At 43.6% G+C, this 12,547-nt stretch overlaps 1 protein-coding gene across 5 annotated transcripts in view; it reads right to left on the bottom strand.

Annotated features, from left to right (window-relative positions):
- LOC110526624 (talin-2) overlaps positions 1–12,547 on the bottom strand; it is a 132,407-nt gene that overhangs the window by 34,084 nt on the left and 85,776 nt on the right. For all 5 annotated transcript variants that reach the window (XM_036981005.1, XM_036981006.1, XM_036981004.1 and 2 more), the window contains 10 exons: positions 8,022–8,135; positions 7,740–7,853; positions 7,332–7,466; positions 7,018–7,146; positions 6,793–6,895; positions 5,425–5,633; positions 2,606–2,725; positions 2,167–2,364; positions 827–966; positions 86–179 (listed from right to left, as the gene is read on the bottom strand). In XM_036981005.1, the coding sequence (XP_036836900.1) occupies positions 86–179; positions 827–966; positions 2,167–2,364; positions 2,606–2,725; positions 5,425–5,633; positions 6,793–6,895; positions 7,018–7,146; positions 7,332–7,466; positions 7,740–7,853; positions 8,022–8,135 (1,356 nt within the window). The remainder of the gene's footprint in view (positions 1–85; positions 180–826; positions 967–2,166; positions 2,365–2,605; positions 2,726–5,424; positions 5,634–6,792; positions 6,896–7,017; positions 7,147–7,331; positions 7,467–7,739; positions 7,854–8,021; positions 8,136–12,547) is intronic.

The following is a 12,547-nucleotide window of genomic DNA, read 5'->3' as shown; positions in this document are numbered from 1 at the left end:
TAACACTCCTGCTACCACCACTATGACCACAGCTGTTATCAGTAAAGCTAATGTTATTGATGTAAGCTAATGATGTTGATGGTACCTCCAGCTCTCGTAGGGCATTGTCACACTCCTTCTGTCCTGGGGCCTGCTGTGTGGCCAGTGTGATTAGCTGGTTAATGCTCTCTGTCACTGCTCTGAAACACAGGATGGGAGGGAGAGGAGTGAGAGAGGGGAGAGCCCGAGTGAGAGAGCCCGAGAGAGAGAGAGCCTGAGAGAGACCGAGAGAAGTTCAAAATGAGAGGCACTTAGACCAGCGTTCAGCTCCATTACACAAACACAAGGTCCCAGGCTCCATTGGTTCCAAATCTAATATCGTGCTTTGGGTCCCTCTGGTCTCCCCCCCCCTCCTCCTCCCTCTCTATCTCTTTTTTTCAGCAGAATTCCAGCAGGCTTCAGTGAGCCAGTCAGACATTTCAGTCACACACCTCCCTCTTAACCTTCCAATTACCAGACAGGAAATTAACAGCCTCCACAAGCCTGAAGGGAGACAGCACTTCATCTACCACCTAGGAGGACATTTCTGCTGTGAAGTGGAGCTACACTGGAGGTGTGAGATTGAGAAGTGCATGTGTGTCACATCAAAAGCCTTGTCCCTTCCTACGGCACAGTGAAACCTCCCATTGCTTTGGCCCTGGCATAAGCGTATTGTAACACATTGCAAAACTGGAATGAACTGTGGGTGGAAAATCTCCTGTTCTAAATCCAACAAGACATAATAAATAACCAATCAACAGGTGTGGTATTGTGAGAGCCCACATAGAGGGCAGTGTATGGTAGGTACCTTGCAGCAGCAGCCAGAAGGTTCTTGGCGTTAGCTGCCCCAGGGTCTACAGACAGAGACTTGGCTGCCAGGAGCAGCTTGCTGGAAGCCATGGAGATGTTCTTCAGGTTACCTATCACCTGGATCTGCTCATCTTTCCTCTACAACATCCACAGCAGAATCACCAGTTATTTCAAGTCATAAACACTAGTAAATCAATCATATACAAAAGTCATACAGAAAGGGCATGAAATGTTGCTAGTCATTTAGAGTCTAAATGAACCCAAATCTGCCTGGTAACTTGATCCACTCAGAGCGATGACACAGCTATATAGTGCTAATCAACGCTGAATGTAACCTTTATTTAACTAGGTAAGCCAGTTAAGAACAAATTCATATTTACAATGACGGCCTACAATGGCCAAACCCGGGCCAAATGTGCGCCGCCCTATGGGACTCCCAATCCTGGCCGGTTGTGATACAGCATGGAATCGAACCAGGGTCTGTAGTGACGCTTCTAGCACTAAGATGCAGTGCCTTAGACTGCTGCATCAGTCGGGAGCCCTGTGCAACTGACTATCCCTGGTCCTCCTAGCCATCAGTCAGATGAATAGGAGAATGGTGCATGGGCTGTTTTCTAGCTGCACCATGCTTAACATGTCTATTGTTCCTCTCAAACTCTGTTCTAAACATAGACTCTCTGGTTTCAACTCTGCTGCTGGCAGTTCCTGCAGTCACCTGGGTCTGATTTGGTAATCAGTGTCATGCCACTAAGATTTCCTCCTTCCTTATCAGCAAGGCAGCCCGGAAAAGACCTTCAACTGTCATCTTATTTAGACTAAATTTAACAGACCGCCGCTCTGAGGCAATTCAATTAAATATTCCGTATCTATAAGGAAAGTTCATCAACAAATAGATAGACTGATGGTTGGCCAAGCTATGACTTTTGAGGCCAATTGGTCAACTTTTCCTCCTCTATTTTCCATTATATCCGCTTTGATAAATTAAACAGTTGGTTCTTATGTCCAAAAGGTGATGAAGAGGCTTATGTAAATAAATGAGTCACACTAAAACAGTCAAATCCAGTATGGTGCCTCGTTTGTGTTCATTAGGCACAAAACAAAACTGCGTGGAACGGGGAGGCACTATGTGAACTTGTCAATAAGAAAGGTTCATTATGGTTTCCAGTGCAATGGTATGGTGTGGTGTGCCCTAACGAACACGTTCCAGGTTCAGTACCACACAGACAGACCACTGTGACTGCACCTGAGTGTGCCCAGCCATCTCAATGCCAGTGTCCAAGAACTCTAACGAACACGTTCCAGGTTCAGTACCACACAGACAGACCACTGTGACTGCACCTGAGTGTGCCCAGCCATCTCAATGCCGGCGTCCAAGAAGTCATCAAAGTCTTCTCTGAACTTCCCAGATGCGTCTGCGAGCTGGGTGCTGGAGCCGCGGGAGGCGTGGACCACGTCTCCTGCTGATTGGTTCAGATCTGCTGCGGTCTGGTTCAGCTCGCTCTGGGCCTCCTGGAACGACCTGGTGGGTGGAGGGAGCTACAGAGAGAGAAAGATAAGAGACAGAAAAACGTAGAGAGACAACAAAGACAGCCATAGCGAGTCAGTGATTAGGTTGTGGTGCAATAAATGTAAGTATGGTTTAAAAACATTTGACAAGTGTTTGACCTAGCGGCAGTTTTAAATCAATAAACGGGTGATTAACTCTGGGGTAATCAGTGGCTTTACGTGAATGTTTTTTCAATAAAGTAACCTTTACTTAAGGAAGTGTAGAACTTACCGTTTCTCCCAGCAGTTTCTTGCTGGCCTCTCCAATGCTCCTGAGGGCCATGTCCACATCCTTCTGGCCAGGCAGGCAGTTGACACAGTTATTCAGAGAGTGGGACACAGCCTTGGCCACCTGAAGCAGAGAGAACAGGTGTGTGTGAGCACAGGTGTGCATGTGTGTGTTTGTGAGCATGCCTGCGTGTGTGTAAAGTGTGATCATTCATGCGTGAACTGAGTTGTTTTCCACAGTAGTGATGTTGCTGAGCTGCAATCACAATCTTAAAATGCTAATGAGCCAAGAAGCATAGCGGAGTAATTGATGTTCCTAATTTGCACTTCTGTTTCCAACAGAACATATGCCAACCAATATGTCTGTGTCCCTGTGGGGCCTAGCAACAGAACAGGATTACTGAATGCACAACTAGGACTACCTGAAAAGATAAGAGACACAATTGAAGCCTTTTATTTGGTAAGAATTGACAGAGATCATCATCCAAAGAGGAATTCAAGGACTATCCTTGGATTCCATTCAAAACCAAAGGGATCTTCAACACCATGTAAAATGGGTCCTATTTCTCTCTCATTTGCAAAGGAACAGAACAAACACCACAATACTATGTCCAAAGAGGAATTCAAGGACTATCATTGGATTCCATTCAAAACCAAAGGGATCTTCAACACCATGTAAAATGGGTCCTATTTCTCTCTCATTTGCAAAGGAACAGAACAAACACCACAATACTATGTCCAGTCTGTCCCTTTATCTGCAGTAGCATCTATAGATAAATAATTTATTCATCTGGTGGGAAGGTTATATGGGAAGGACCAGGCATTCATAATTGATGTGTGCTTAAAGTTGTGAATCTCCTGCTACAGCAGGTGGAGGATGAACACCTCACTGTGTTTGACAGGTGATCAGTGTTTTGTTCAGCTGGGCTGATAAAATGTGAACTATTATTTGTATATGAAAAGTTATTTATTTTATTATTCACTACCAGATACTGTAGTTGTGAGAAGTGATCTGTGGAAGCTCTACAATAAAAATAGTTGCCTCTCACTTGACCTTCAGTGTAACACAAGCCAAGACTTTCTGAATAAAAGTGGTGATATTAAAACTCTAGTAGCCCTTTGGTTGTCTAAGAGCACCAACCACAGCCAACTCCATTCAGACAGAGGACAATTATACTGAACAGATGGCAGAGCCATATACCGCTGAAGTCAGAGTTTACATACACCTTAGACAAATACATTTAAATTCAGTTTTTCACAATTCCTGACATTTAATCCTAGTAAAATTTCCCTGTCTTAGGTCAGTTAGGATCACAACTTTATTTTAAGAATGTGAAATGTCAGAATAATAATAGAGAATTTATTTAAGCTTTTATTTCTTTCATCACATTTCCAGTGGGTCAGAAGTTTACATACACTCAATTAGTATTTGGTAGCATTGCCTTTAAATTGTTTAACTTGGGTCAAATGTTTCGGATCGCCTTCCACGAGCTTCCCACAATAAGTTGGGTGAATTTTGGCCCATTCCTCCTGACAGAGCTGGTGTAACTGAGTCAGGTTTGTAGGATCCTTGCTCACACATGCTTTTTCAGTTCTGTCCACAAATTTTCTATAGTGTTGAGGTCAGGGCTCTGTGATGGCCTCTCCAATACCTTGACTTTGTTGTCCTTAAGCCATTTTGACACAACTTTGGAAGTATGCTTGGGGTCACTGTCCATTTGGAAGACCCATTTGCGACCAAGCTTTAACTTCCTGACAGATGTCTTGAGATGTTGCTTCAATATATCCACCTAATTTTCCTCCCTCATGATGCCATCTATTTTGTACCCCCACAACATCATGCTGCCACCCCCGTGCTTCACGGTTGGGATGGTGTTCTTCAGCTTGCAAGCTTTCCCCTTTATCCTTCAAACATAACAATGGTCATTATGGCCAAACAGTTCTGTTTTTGTTTCATCCAACCAGAGGACATTTCTCCAAAAAGTATGATCTTTGTCCCCATGTGCAGTTGCAAACCGTAGTCTGGCTTTTTTTTATGGCGGTTTTGGAGCAGTGGCTTCTTCCTTGCTGAGTGGCATTTCAGGTTATGTCGATATAGGACTCGTTTTACTGTGGATTAAGATACTTTTGTACCTGTTTCCTCCAGCATCTTAACAAGGTCCCTTGCTGTTGTTCTGGGATTTATTTGCACTTTTCGCACCAAAGTACGTTCATCTAAGAGACAGAACGCATCTCCTTCCTGAGCGGTATGACGGCTGCGTGGTCCCATGGTGTTTATACTTGTGTACTATTGCTCCCAAGGATGAACCAGACTTCTACAATTTTTTTCTGAGGTCTTGATTGATTTCTTTTGATTTTCCCATGATGTCAAGCAAAGAGGCACTGAGTTTGAAGGTAGGCCTTGAAATACATCCACACGTACACCTCCAATTGACTCAAATAATGTCAATTAGCCTATCAGAAGCTTCTAAAGCCATGAAAATATTTTCTGGAATTTTCCAAGCTGTTTAAAGGCACAGTCAACTTAGTGTATGTAAACTTCTGACCCACTGGAATTGTGATACCGTGAATTATAAGTTAAATAATCTGTCTGTAAACAATTGTTGGAAAAATTACTTGTGTCATGCACGAAGTAGGTGTCCTAACCGACTTATCAAAACTACAGTTTGTTAACAAGAAATTTGTGGAGTGGTTGAAAAACTAGTTTTAATGACTCCAACCTAAGTGTATGTAAACTTCTGACTTCAAGCCTTTTATAGAGATATAGAGTAGCTTCATCCCTATACGGCTCTGCACATTTTTGTACTGAAGTCCCCTACTCACCTGGGCTAGCCTCTGCTGGCTCTCTGAGTCACTGGGAGAGACCAGGGCCTGCTTGGCCTCATGGATCAGCATGGCCGAGCCTTCCATAACATCACAGGCTGAATCCAACATGGACGCCGCTGCCTGAGGGTTGGTGGTAGAGGCTGCCACACCCCGCGCTGCCTGGGCTAGAGTCTTCAGGGCTTGGGCTGTCTCTCTGGCTGCTAACCCTGGAGGAAAATATACAAATGGTGAGTAGGGTTTGGAATGCTACAAATAAAGAAGAGTTATTAAGGAAGTAGCTCCCTACTGTCGCGCGGCAAGCTCTCTCTCCACTGCCGCGCGGCAAGCTCTCTCTCCACTGCCGCGCGGCAAGCTCTCTCTCCACTGCCGCGCGGCAAGCTCTCTCTCCACTGCCGCGCGGCAAGCTCTCTCTCCACTGCCGCGCGGCAAGCTCTCTCTCCACTGCCGCGCGGCAAGCTCTCTCTCCACTGCCGCACGGCAAGCTCTCTCTCCACTGCCGCATGGCAAGCAGTACCGATGCACCAAGTCTGGAACCAACAGGACCCCGAACAGATTCTACTCCCAAGCCATTAGACCACTAAATAGTTAACCAAATAACTACCCAGACTATCTGCATTGACCCTCTTTGCACCAACTCGTACCTCGACTCTGTACTGGTACCCGTGTATAATGCCACGTTATCCTTACTCATTGTGTATTTATTCCTTGTGTTCTATATTCTTTTCTCTGCATTGTTGGGAAGGGCCCATAAGTAAACATTTTACTGTCAGTTTACACCGATTGTTTACCAAGCATGTGATAAATAAAACATGTATTAAATGAAAAGGACTGTTTGCATTCAGATGTGTCAAACATCCAAATACATTCAGAAGATTGAATTAAGCCTTAATAAATGCATGTTATTACCTCGGGTATCCATAGCCCCCTCATGTTGACAGTGTGCTATACCAGGTAGCAAGAGCCTCTGGTTTCGTTTCATAAGGTCTAAACTATGACTGCCTCAAAAAGGGAATGCAACATTTCAGCATCAACACAACACATTGGGGAGGCATCTAGTAAATTGAATCAGCTTGCATTACCCCATTCATCTAGACAAGATTACTGAAGGAATGTCACATCTATTGAAGTAGGGGAAGGATTTCTTCTGTTTTAGTCTTTGTGCTACTTTCCAGAGAGAAAAGGTTGAATCTAATCTACTATTGACCTTGAAGCATCAAATATGTTGAAGTTTTCAGTAGTAACAGTAAAATCTGTAGTCAAAAGTGAAATACACTATTATAGACACGTCCTGGTGGTGCTATGGAGTTTGTTATTTAGCGGTATTGCTCTAATTTGAATGGGAGCCCCAGGGCAGTAGTACAGTACCTGTGTAGTGTTCATTGCCCTGTGCAGCACAGGTGAGCAGCTGAGCCATGGAGGATCCCACAGACTTGGAGGTGCTGCCCAGGTCCTGAGCACACTTCTCCATCTGCAGAGAGAACAGCACACAGTACATCAGACACCCAGACAAACAGACTCAGCAATGGATGAAAGAGTAATCAGTAGAAGTAATGAGACGTTGATTAATTCAATGAATCAGATTTCCCTGACCGAATCTCCAGGTAGTGGTTTCAGCTGCATGTCTATGGCAGCCATCTTGGCGTCTTGGAGCTCAGTCTTCAGAGTCTGGACGGCTGTGAGAGCTGACTGGATCTCCATGGGGCCGCAGGCTTCGTGGGCCTAAAGAGCACAAGGAGAGAGCAGACCATTGAATTAGTCATTCTAGACTGACAGTTTAACCCACCTGAGCTGGTATTTAGTGTCCTAGTCTATCAGAAGCTGGCTATTCCTAACAGGGGATAGGTACCCTCACAAAGTGACAGAGGTTAGCGACAGGTATGACTTAAGTGTGTGTGATTATGTACCTTCTGTGCTGCGGTTCTGAGCTCTGCCAGGCTGGTGGCCAGGTTCTTGGCACACTGACCCAGCTGCATAGCAGCGGCCTGGTCCATCACCGTGGGAACAGATGACTTCGCTGATGTCACCATCTTACTGCCAGGCTGTCATGAGAGAAACAGGAAACAGAGAAATGTCAAATTCATCCCAAGAAGATGTTTGGTACCAGAGAATGTCTTTATTTGAATATATTATGACTACAAAACCCAGCCTTACCCAAGTATTAGACATCATCATCAATAATGAAGCTTTCAAGCACAAGCACAAGCACACACACACACACACACACACACACACATCAGCACTGTACAATATATTGAGATCCCTTCATTCAATATGTGGAGAGATTAGGAGCCAGACTGGCACTGGTGGAGTACCTGTAGGAAGTTCTGACTGGTGATGATGAGGGCTAGCTGGGTAGTGAGGTCTTCAGGCTGGGCCTGGCTGCCCCTTACCCCCTGGACCAGCTGGGGAATGTGGTCTGCCATGGCCTAGTGAGCCGCACACATACATAAACAGTCAACACACATACAGTATTCAACCACAGTTTCTATATAGCTGTAGCACCTATATAGCTGTTTAACTACAGTAGGCATACAAAGTGTTCAATGCAAGGAACTGGTGATGTCCCCTGGCATTAAGAGACTTTTCCCCAGTACCTTGCAGCTCTGCACCAATTGCTGGTGAGCGGCGGTGTTCTTGTTGGAGGCTGCTGCATTCTGGGAGGCAGCGATGGTCTGGGTGGCTGCAGCTGCAGCTTGCTTGGCGGCATTCTGTTGGAATGTCACACACGTCAGGCATGTTTAGAATCACTACCTTGACGAATCAATACACACACAAGATGCCTCTCAAATGGCACCCCATTCCCTTTATAGTGCACTTATTTTTACCAGGAGGCCCATGGTCAAAATAACCGTACTAAAGGGAATAGAGTGACATTTGGGAGGCAGACAGTCTCCACTTAGAGCCAGGGTTCCTCAGGTCAGAGATCAAATATTTGTTGTGCCATCTTTAATGTCGGGCAGTAGGGTTCAAACAATCTCCTGATTTGGTATTTTATTAGGATCCCCATTAGCTGTTGTGAGAGCCTCTGACCCACTCAAAACATGAACAATACAGAACATTGACAAGAACAGCTCAAGGGCAAAACTTCATCAACTTAAAAATGGCACACGTAGCCTCCATATCAATACATACGCGCACAAACTATCTAGGTCAAATAAGGAAGGTGTTGCTTTATTGGTTTTTTGAAACCAGGTTTGCTGTTAATTTGAGCAGTATGAGATGGAACGCAGTTCCATGCAATAATGGCTCTATATAATACTGTACGCTTTCTTGAATCGGTTCTGGATTCTGGGACCATGAAAAGACCCATGGTGGCATGTCTAGTGGGGTAAGTGTGTGTGTCAGAGCTCTGTGTAAGTTGCAAACATTTTGGGATTTTCAACACATTGTTTCTTACAAAAAGAAGTGATGCAGTCAGTATCTCCTCAACTCTTAGCCAAGAGAGTCTGACATGGATAGTATTTATATCCTCCTTCTGATTACAATAAAAAGCAAGGTGTGCCTCTGTTCTGGGCCAGCGGCAGCTTATCTAGGTCTTTTCTTTTAGCACTGGACCACACAATAATCAAGATAAGACAAAACTAAACTAGAGCTTTTTGGAGTGTGGTGTCTAAAAAGCAGAGCATCTCTTTATTACGAACAGACCTCTCCCCATCTTTACAACCATTGCACCTATATGTTTTGACCATGACAGTTTACAATCTAAGGTAACACCAAGTCATTTAGTCTACTCAACTTGTTCAACAAACACACCATTCATTACCAGATTCAGCTGAGGTATAGAATGATTTGGGAATGATTTGTACCAAATACAATGCTCTTAGCTTTAGGACCAGTTTATTACTAGCCACCAATTATAAAACAGACTGCAACTCTTTGTTAAGGGTTTCAGTGACTTAATAAGCTGTGATTGCTGATGCGTATATGGTTGAATCATCAGCATACATAGACAAATATTGTTTAATGCCAGTGGCATGTCATTGGTAAAAATATTTAAAAAAGAGTAGAGAGCATAGAGAGCTGCCCTGCGGTACACCACACTTTACATGTTTGACAGAGAAGCTCCCATTAAATAAAACCCTTTGAATTCTATCAGATAGATGGCTCTGAATCCATGATATGGCAGAGGTTGAAAAGCCATAACACATAAGTTCTCTCAGCAACAGGTTATGGGCAATACTATCAAAGGCTGCACTGAAATCGAACCGCTCCCACAATCTTCTTATAAAACAATCATCAGTCATTTGTGTCAGTGCAGTACATGTTGAGTGCCCTTCTCTATAAGCATGCTGAAAGTCTGTTGTTAATTTGTTTATAGAGAAATAGCATTGTATTTGGTCAAACCATTTTTTCCAACAGTTTGCTAAGAGCTGGCAGCAAGCTGATAGGTCTGCTGTTAGAACCAGTAAAGGCCGCTTTATGTGATCGATACATGGACGGTCACGAAATTTAGTCAGCCGGTGATTGTCAAGCAAATAACTGCCGGTCGCACGGTAACTGACCATTAATTAACAAACACATTTAGCATCTCCTGGCTTCCACACATAGCCTATAAGCCATTTTAAAAAGTCTAATAAATCCATGTAATATAGCCTCCCCCTTCACAATAAATACATTATTTATTTTAGACAGGTCTAAAGAAGCATGGTATGAAGAAAATGTAGTCTATTTCAGAAGAAAAGAATAGCATGCTCGGAGTTGTCCTTATGTTAGGTCCTGATTTGGCTATGCCAAATGGCTGTGGGCTATACTACTTAATTTAGCAGATAAGATTTGCTTATAATTAAGTGCCATTATTTTATAGTATGAAGAATACAATTGAACAAAGCTGAATAAAACATATATTTTCTCCAAAACGATTTGAGGGAATGCGCACATGCCTCTATTCTGTGTTGAGCGGTTAACAAAGAAATAGGTACTCCTATATGCGTAATTTAGATTTATTAATGTAACTTTAGTTGTTCTACAAACACTGGGTTATATCTTTTGATTTTTAATACATTGTAAGGCTGCATGATGAGACTAATGATGATTTGAAAAACTCTCGAAAGGCATGAGCTTGGCTTTGTTTTTGCACAGGCTGTACACACACCAATAGTCTCTCATTCACAATTTGACAAGCACTTGATAATGCCTCGAATTTCAGTGGCATCCCCTTCGTGGCCGTAATGCACCCTAAAAAAATCCATGCCTTTTGCAGTGCTGCGTTTTGCCCTTCTTCCTGAGTGTGCAACACAATCCGAAGCATCTCTCACTCACACGGCTCTCTGTCATATCCAGTTCCGAGGTGCATATTGAAGATATTGAAAGAACTGTCCACATTTACTTTTCGTCAGCCAACAAGATGAGTAGGCCTAACGAACAGCAAAAGCACTAGCCTATATCAATCTACTATCTCCCATAGTACAAAAGTCGACCTATTCTATTCTTTGCAGGAAATAAATATTCCATGAATCAGTCAGTGTGTGTAAGTGAGTCTGTGTGTGCTGCGGGGTTGAAGCTACAAACCCATAGGCTTGGCTCTCTCATCCCTTCCAGGGTTTTGGAAGGGAGGGTTGACAACGAGCCTGTCATAGCGGATGTAAGTAATGTCCCCACACTCTCTGGCAGCTTTCATGGCCAAGATAAGTTCATTCCTCTTCTGTTGCACAGCTTCAGGATAGTCCTCAATGAGGAAAATGAGGAACAGCTACAGCATTTTTTTAAATGTATTTTTAATTTCACCTTTATTTAACCAGGTAGACCAGTTGAGAACAAGTTCTCATTTACAACTGCGACCTGGCCAAGATAAAGCAAAGCAGTGTGACAAAAACCACAGAGTTACACAAAGGATAAATAAACTTACAGGCAATAACACAATAGAAAAGTCTATTTACAGAGTGTGCAAATGTTGTAAGATTAGCAAGATAAGGCAATAAACCTCAAGAACTTGACCACTACGGGCCTGTCACCTGGGCCGGTGGTGGGTTTTCCAGTTCTGTGGGCGTGCTCCACCTCAAATCTTTTTGTGGTCCATCTTCAGTTTCTCCGAGATCATTTCCCTCACTTTGTCGTCAGACTCCATCCAGGTCTCATGTGGCGATTCTGCAATTACGTCCACAACCATGTTGTTCCTGCAAACTGTTCTTCAGGTCCTGGACCTCTCTGGTCAGGTCGTCCATTATTTTATTAGTTGAGTCCACTAGTATTTGGACAAAACACTACAAGCCATTTTCTTGTTGTTGAAACAACTGCATGTAGAATTGTTTTTGTTGTTGTTGTTCGCTCACCTGTGAAAAAGAGACACCACTGTCCTCAACAGTACTCCTGTCGGCTTTGGTCTTTATCATGGTACCTAGCAACGTAGGTTACGCTGTTACTCCTCACAGTTCCAGACAGGGCAGGTCGCAGGGAAGACTGAAAACAACAAACAGCAGGGATCTAGACAGCCTCAAGCACGGGACAATCTGTGATCCCAGCCACGGGCTGAGTTCAAGCCCTCAAGACAACCCCGCTAGCTTGATAGGCAGCTAGCAAGCAGCTACACCAAATAGCTCCTCAGAACCGTTCTTGGTCGGCAGGATCACTGGACAGAGAGTAGCAGACCCAGCAACTGATGCCAACTGCGTCTCGGGATCCAAACTCAAAAGGTAGCTAGATACTAAGAAACTTTTTAACACACTTTCAAAACACCAAACCGAGCTCACCCTCATTCCGCGTTCAACAGTCATATATAAAATGCTCCTTTTACATTTCAGTGGCTAGTAGGATGACGATCGAAGAATGATACTGGATGGTCTCTACTTTCATATGAAGGAAAACCTACAAGGACTTCTCAGAATGTAAACAGGAAGGGAAAGGACGTTTCTATAAGAGTTGAATGTAGCCAGAGTACACTGTAGCTCTCCAAACACACTCAGTAATGCCCTGTACTGTATATAACTGTTCTTGCATGGTTTACATCAACAGCTGAAAATAATAGCTCTGGTAATGTAAATCACCTCTGCACGTTAACCTAAAGCCCAAAATAATACAGCATATCAAAAATACTATTTCTAGACTTTCACTCAAAGCCTGTTGTTTTCCATGCGACTGACAATGTGGTGTGTATGTAGAGCAAGAGCTATGATGAGGAGACACA

The sequence above is a fragment of the Oncorhynchus mykiss genome, chromosome 6, assembly GCF_013265735.2.
Source record: "Oncorhynchus mykiss isolate Arlee chromosome 6, USDA_OmykA_1.1, whole genome shotgun sequence".
Taxonomy (NCBI): Eukaryota; Metazoa; Chordata; class Actinopteri; order Salmoniformes; family Salmonidae; genus Oncorhynchus; species Oncorhynchus mykiss.
The sequence above is the reverse complement of the archived record's forward strand: the minus strand, read 5'-3'. Positions and strand labels throughout refer to the sequence as shown.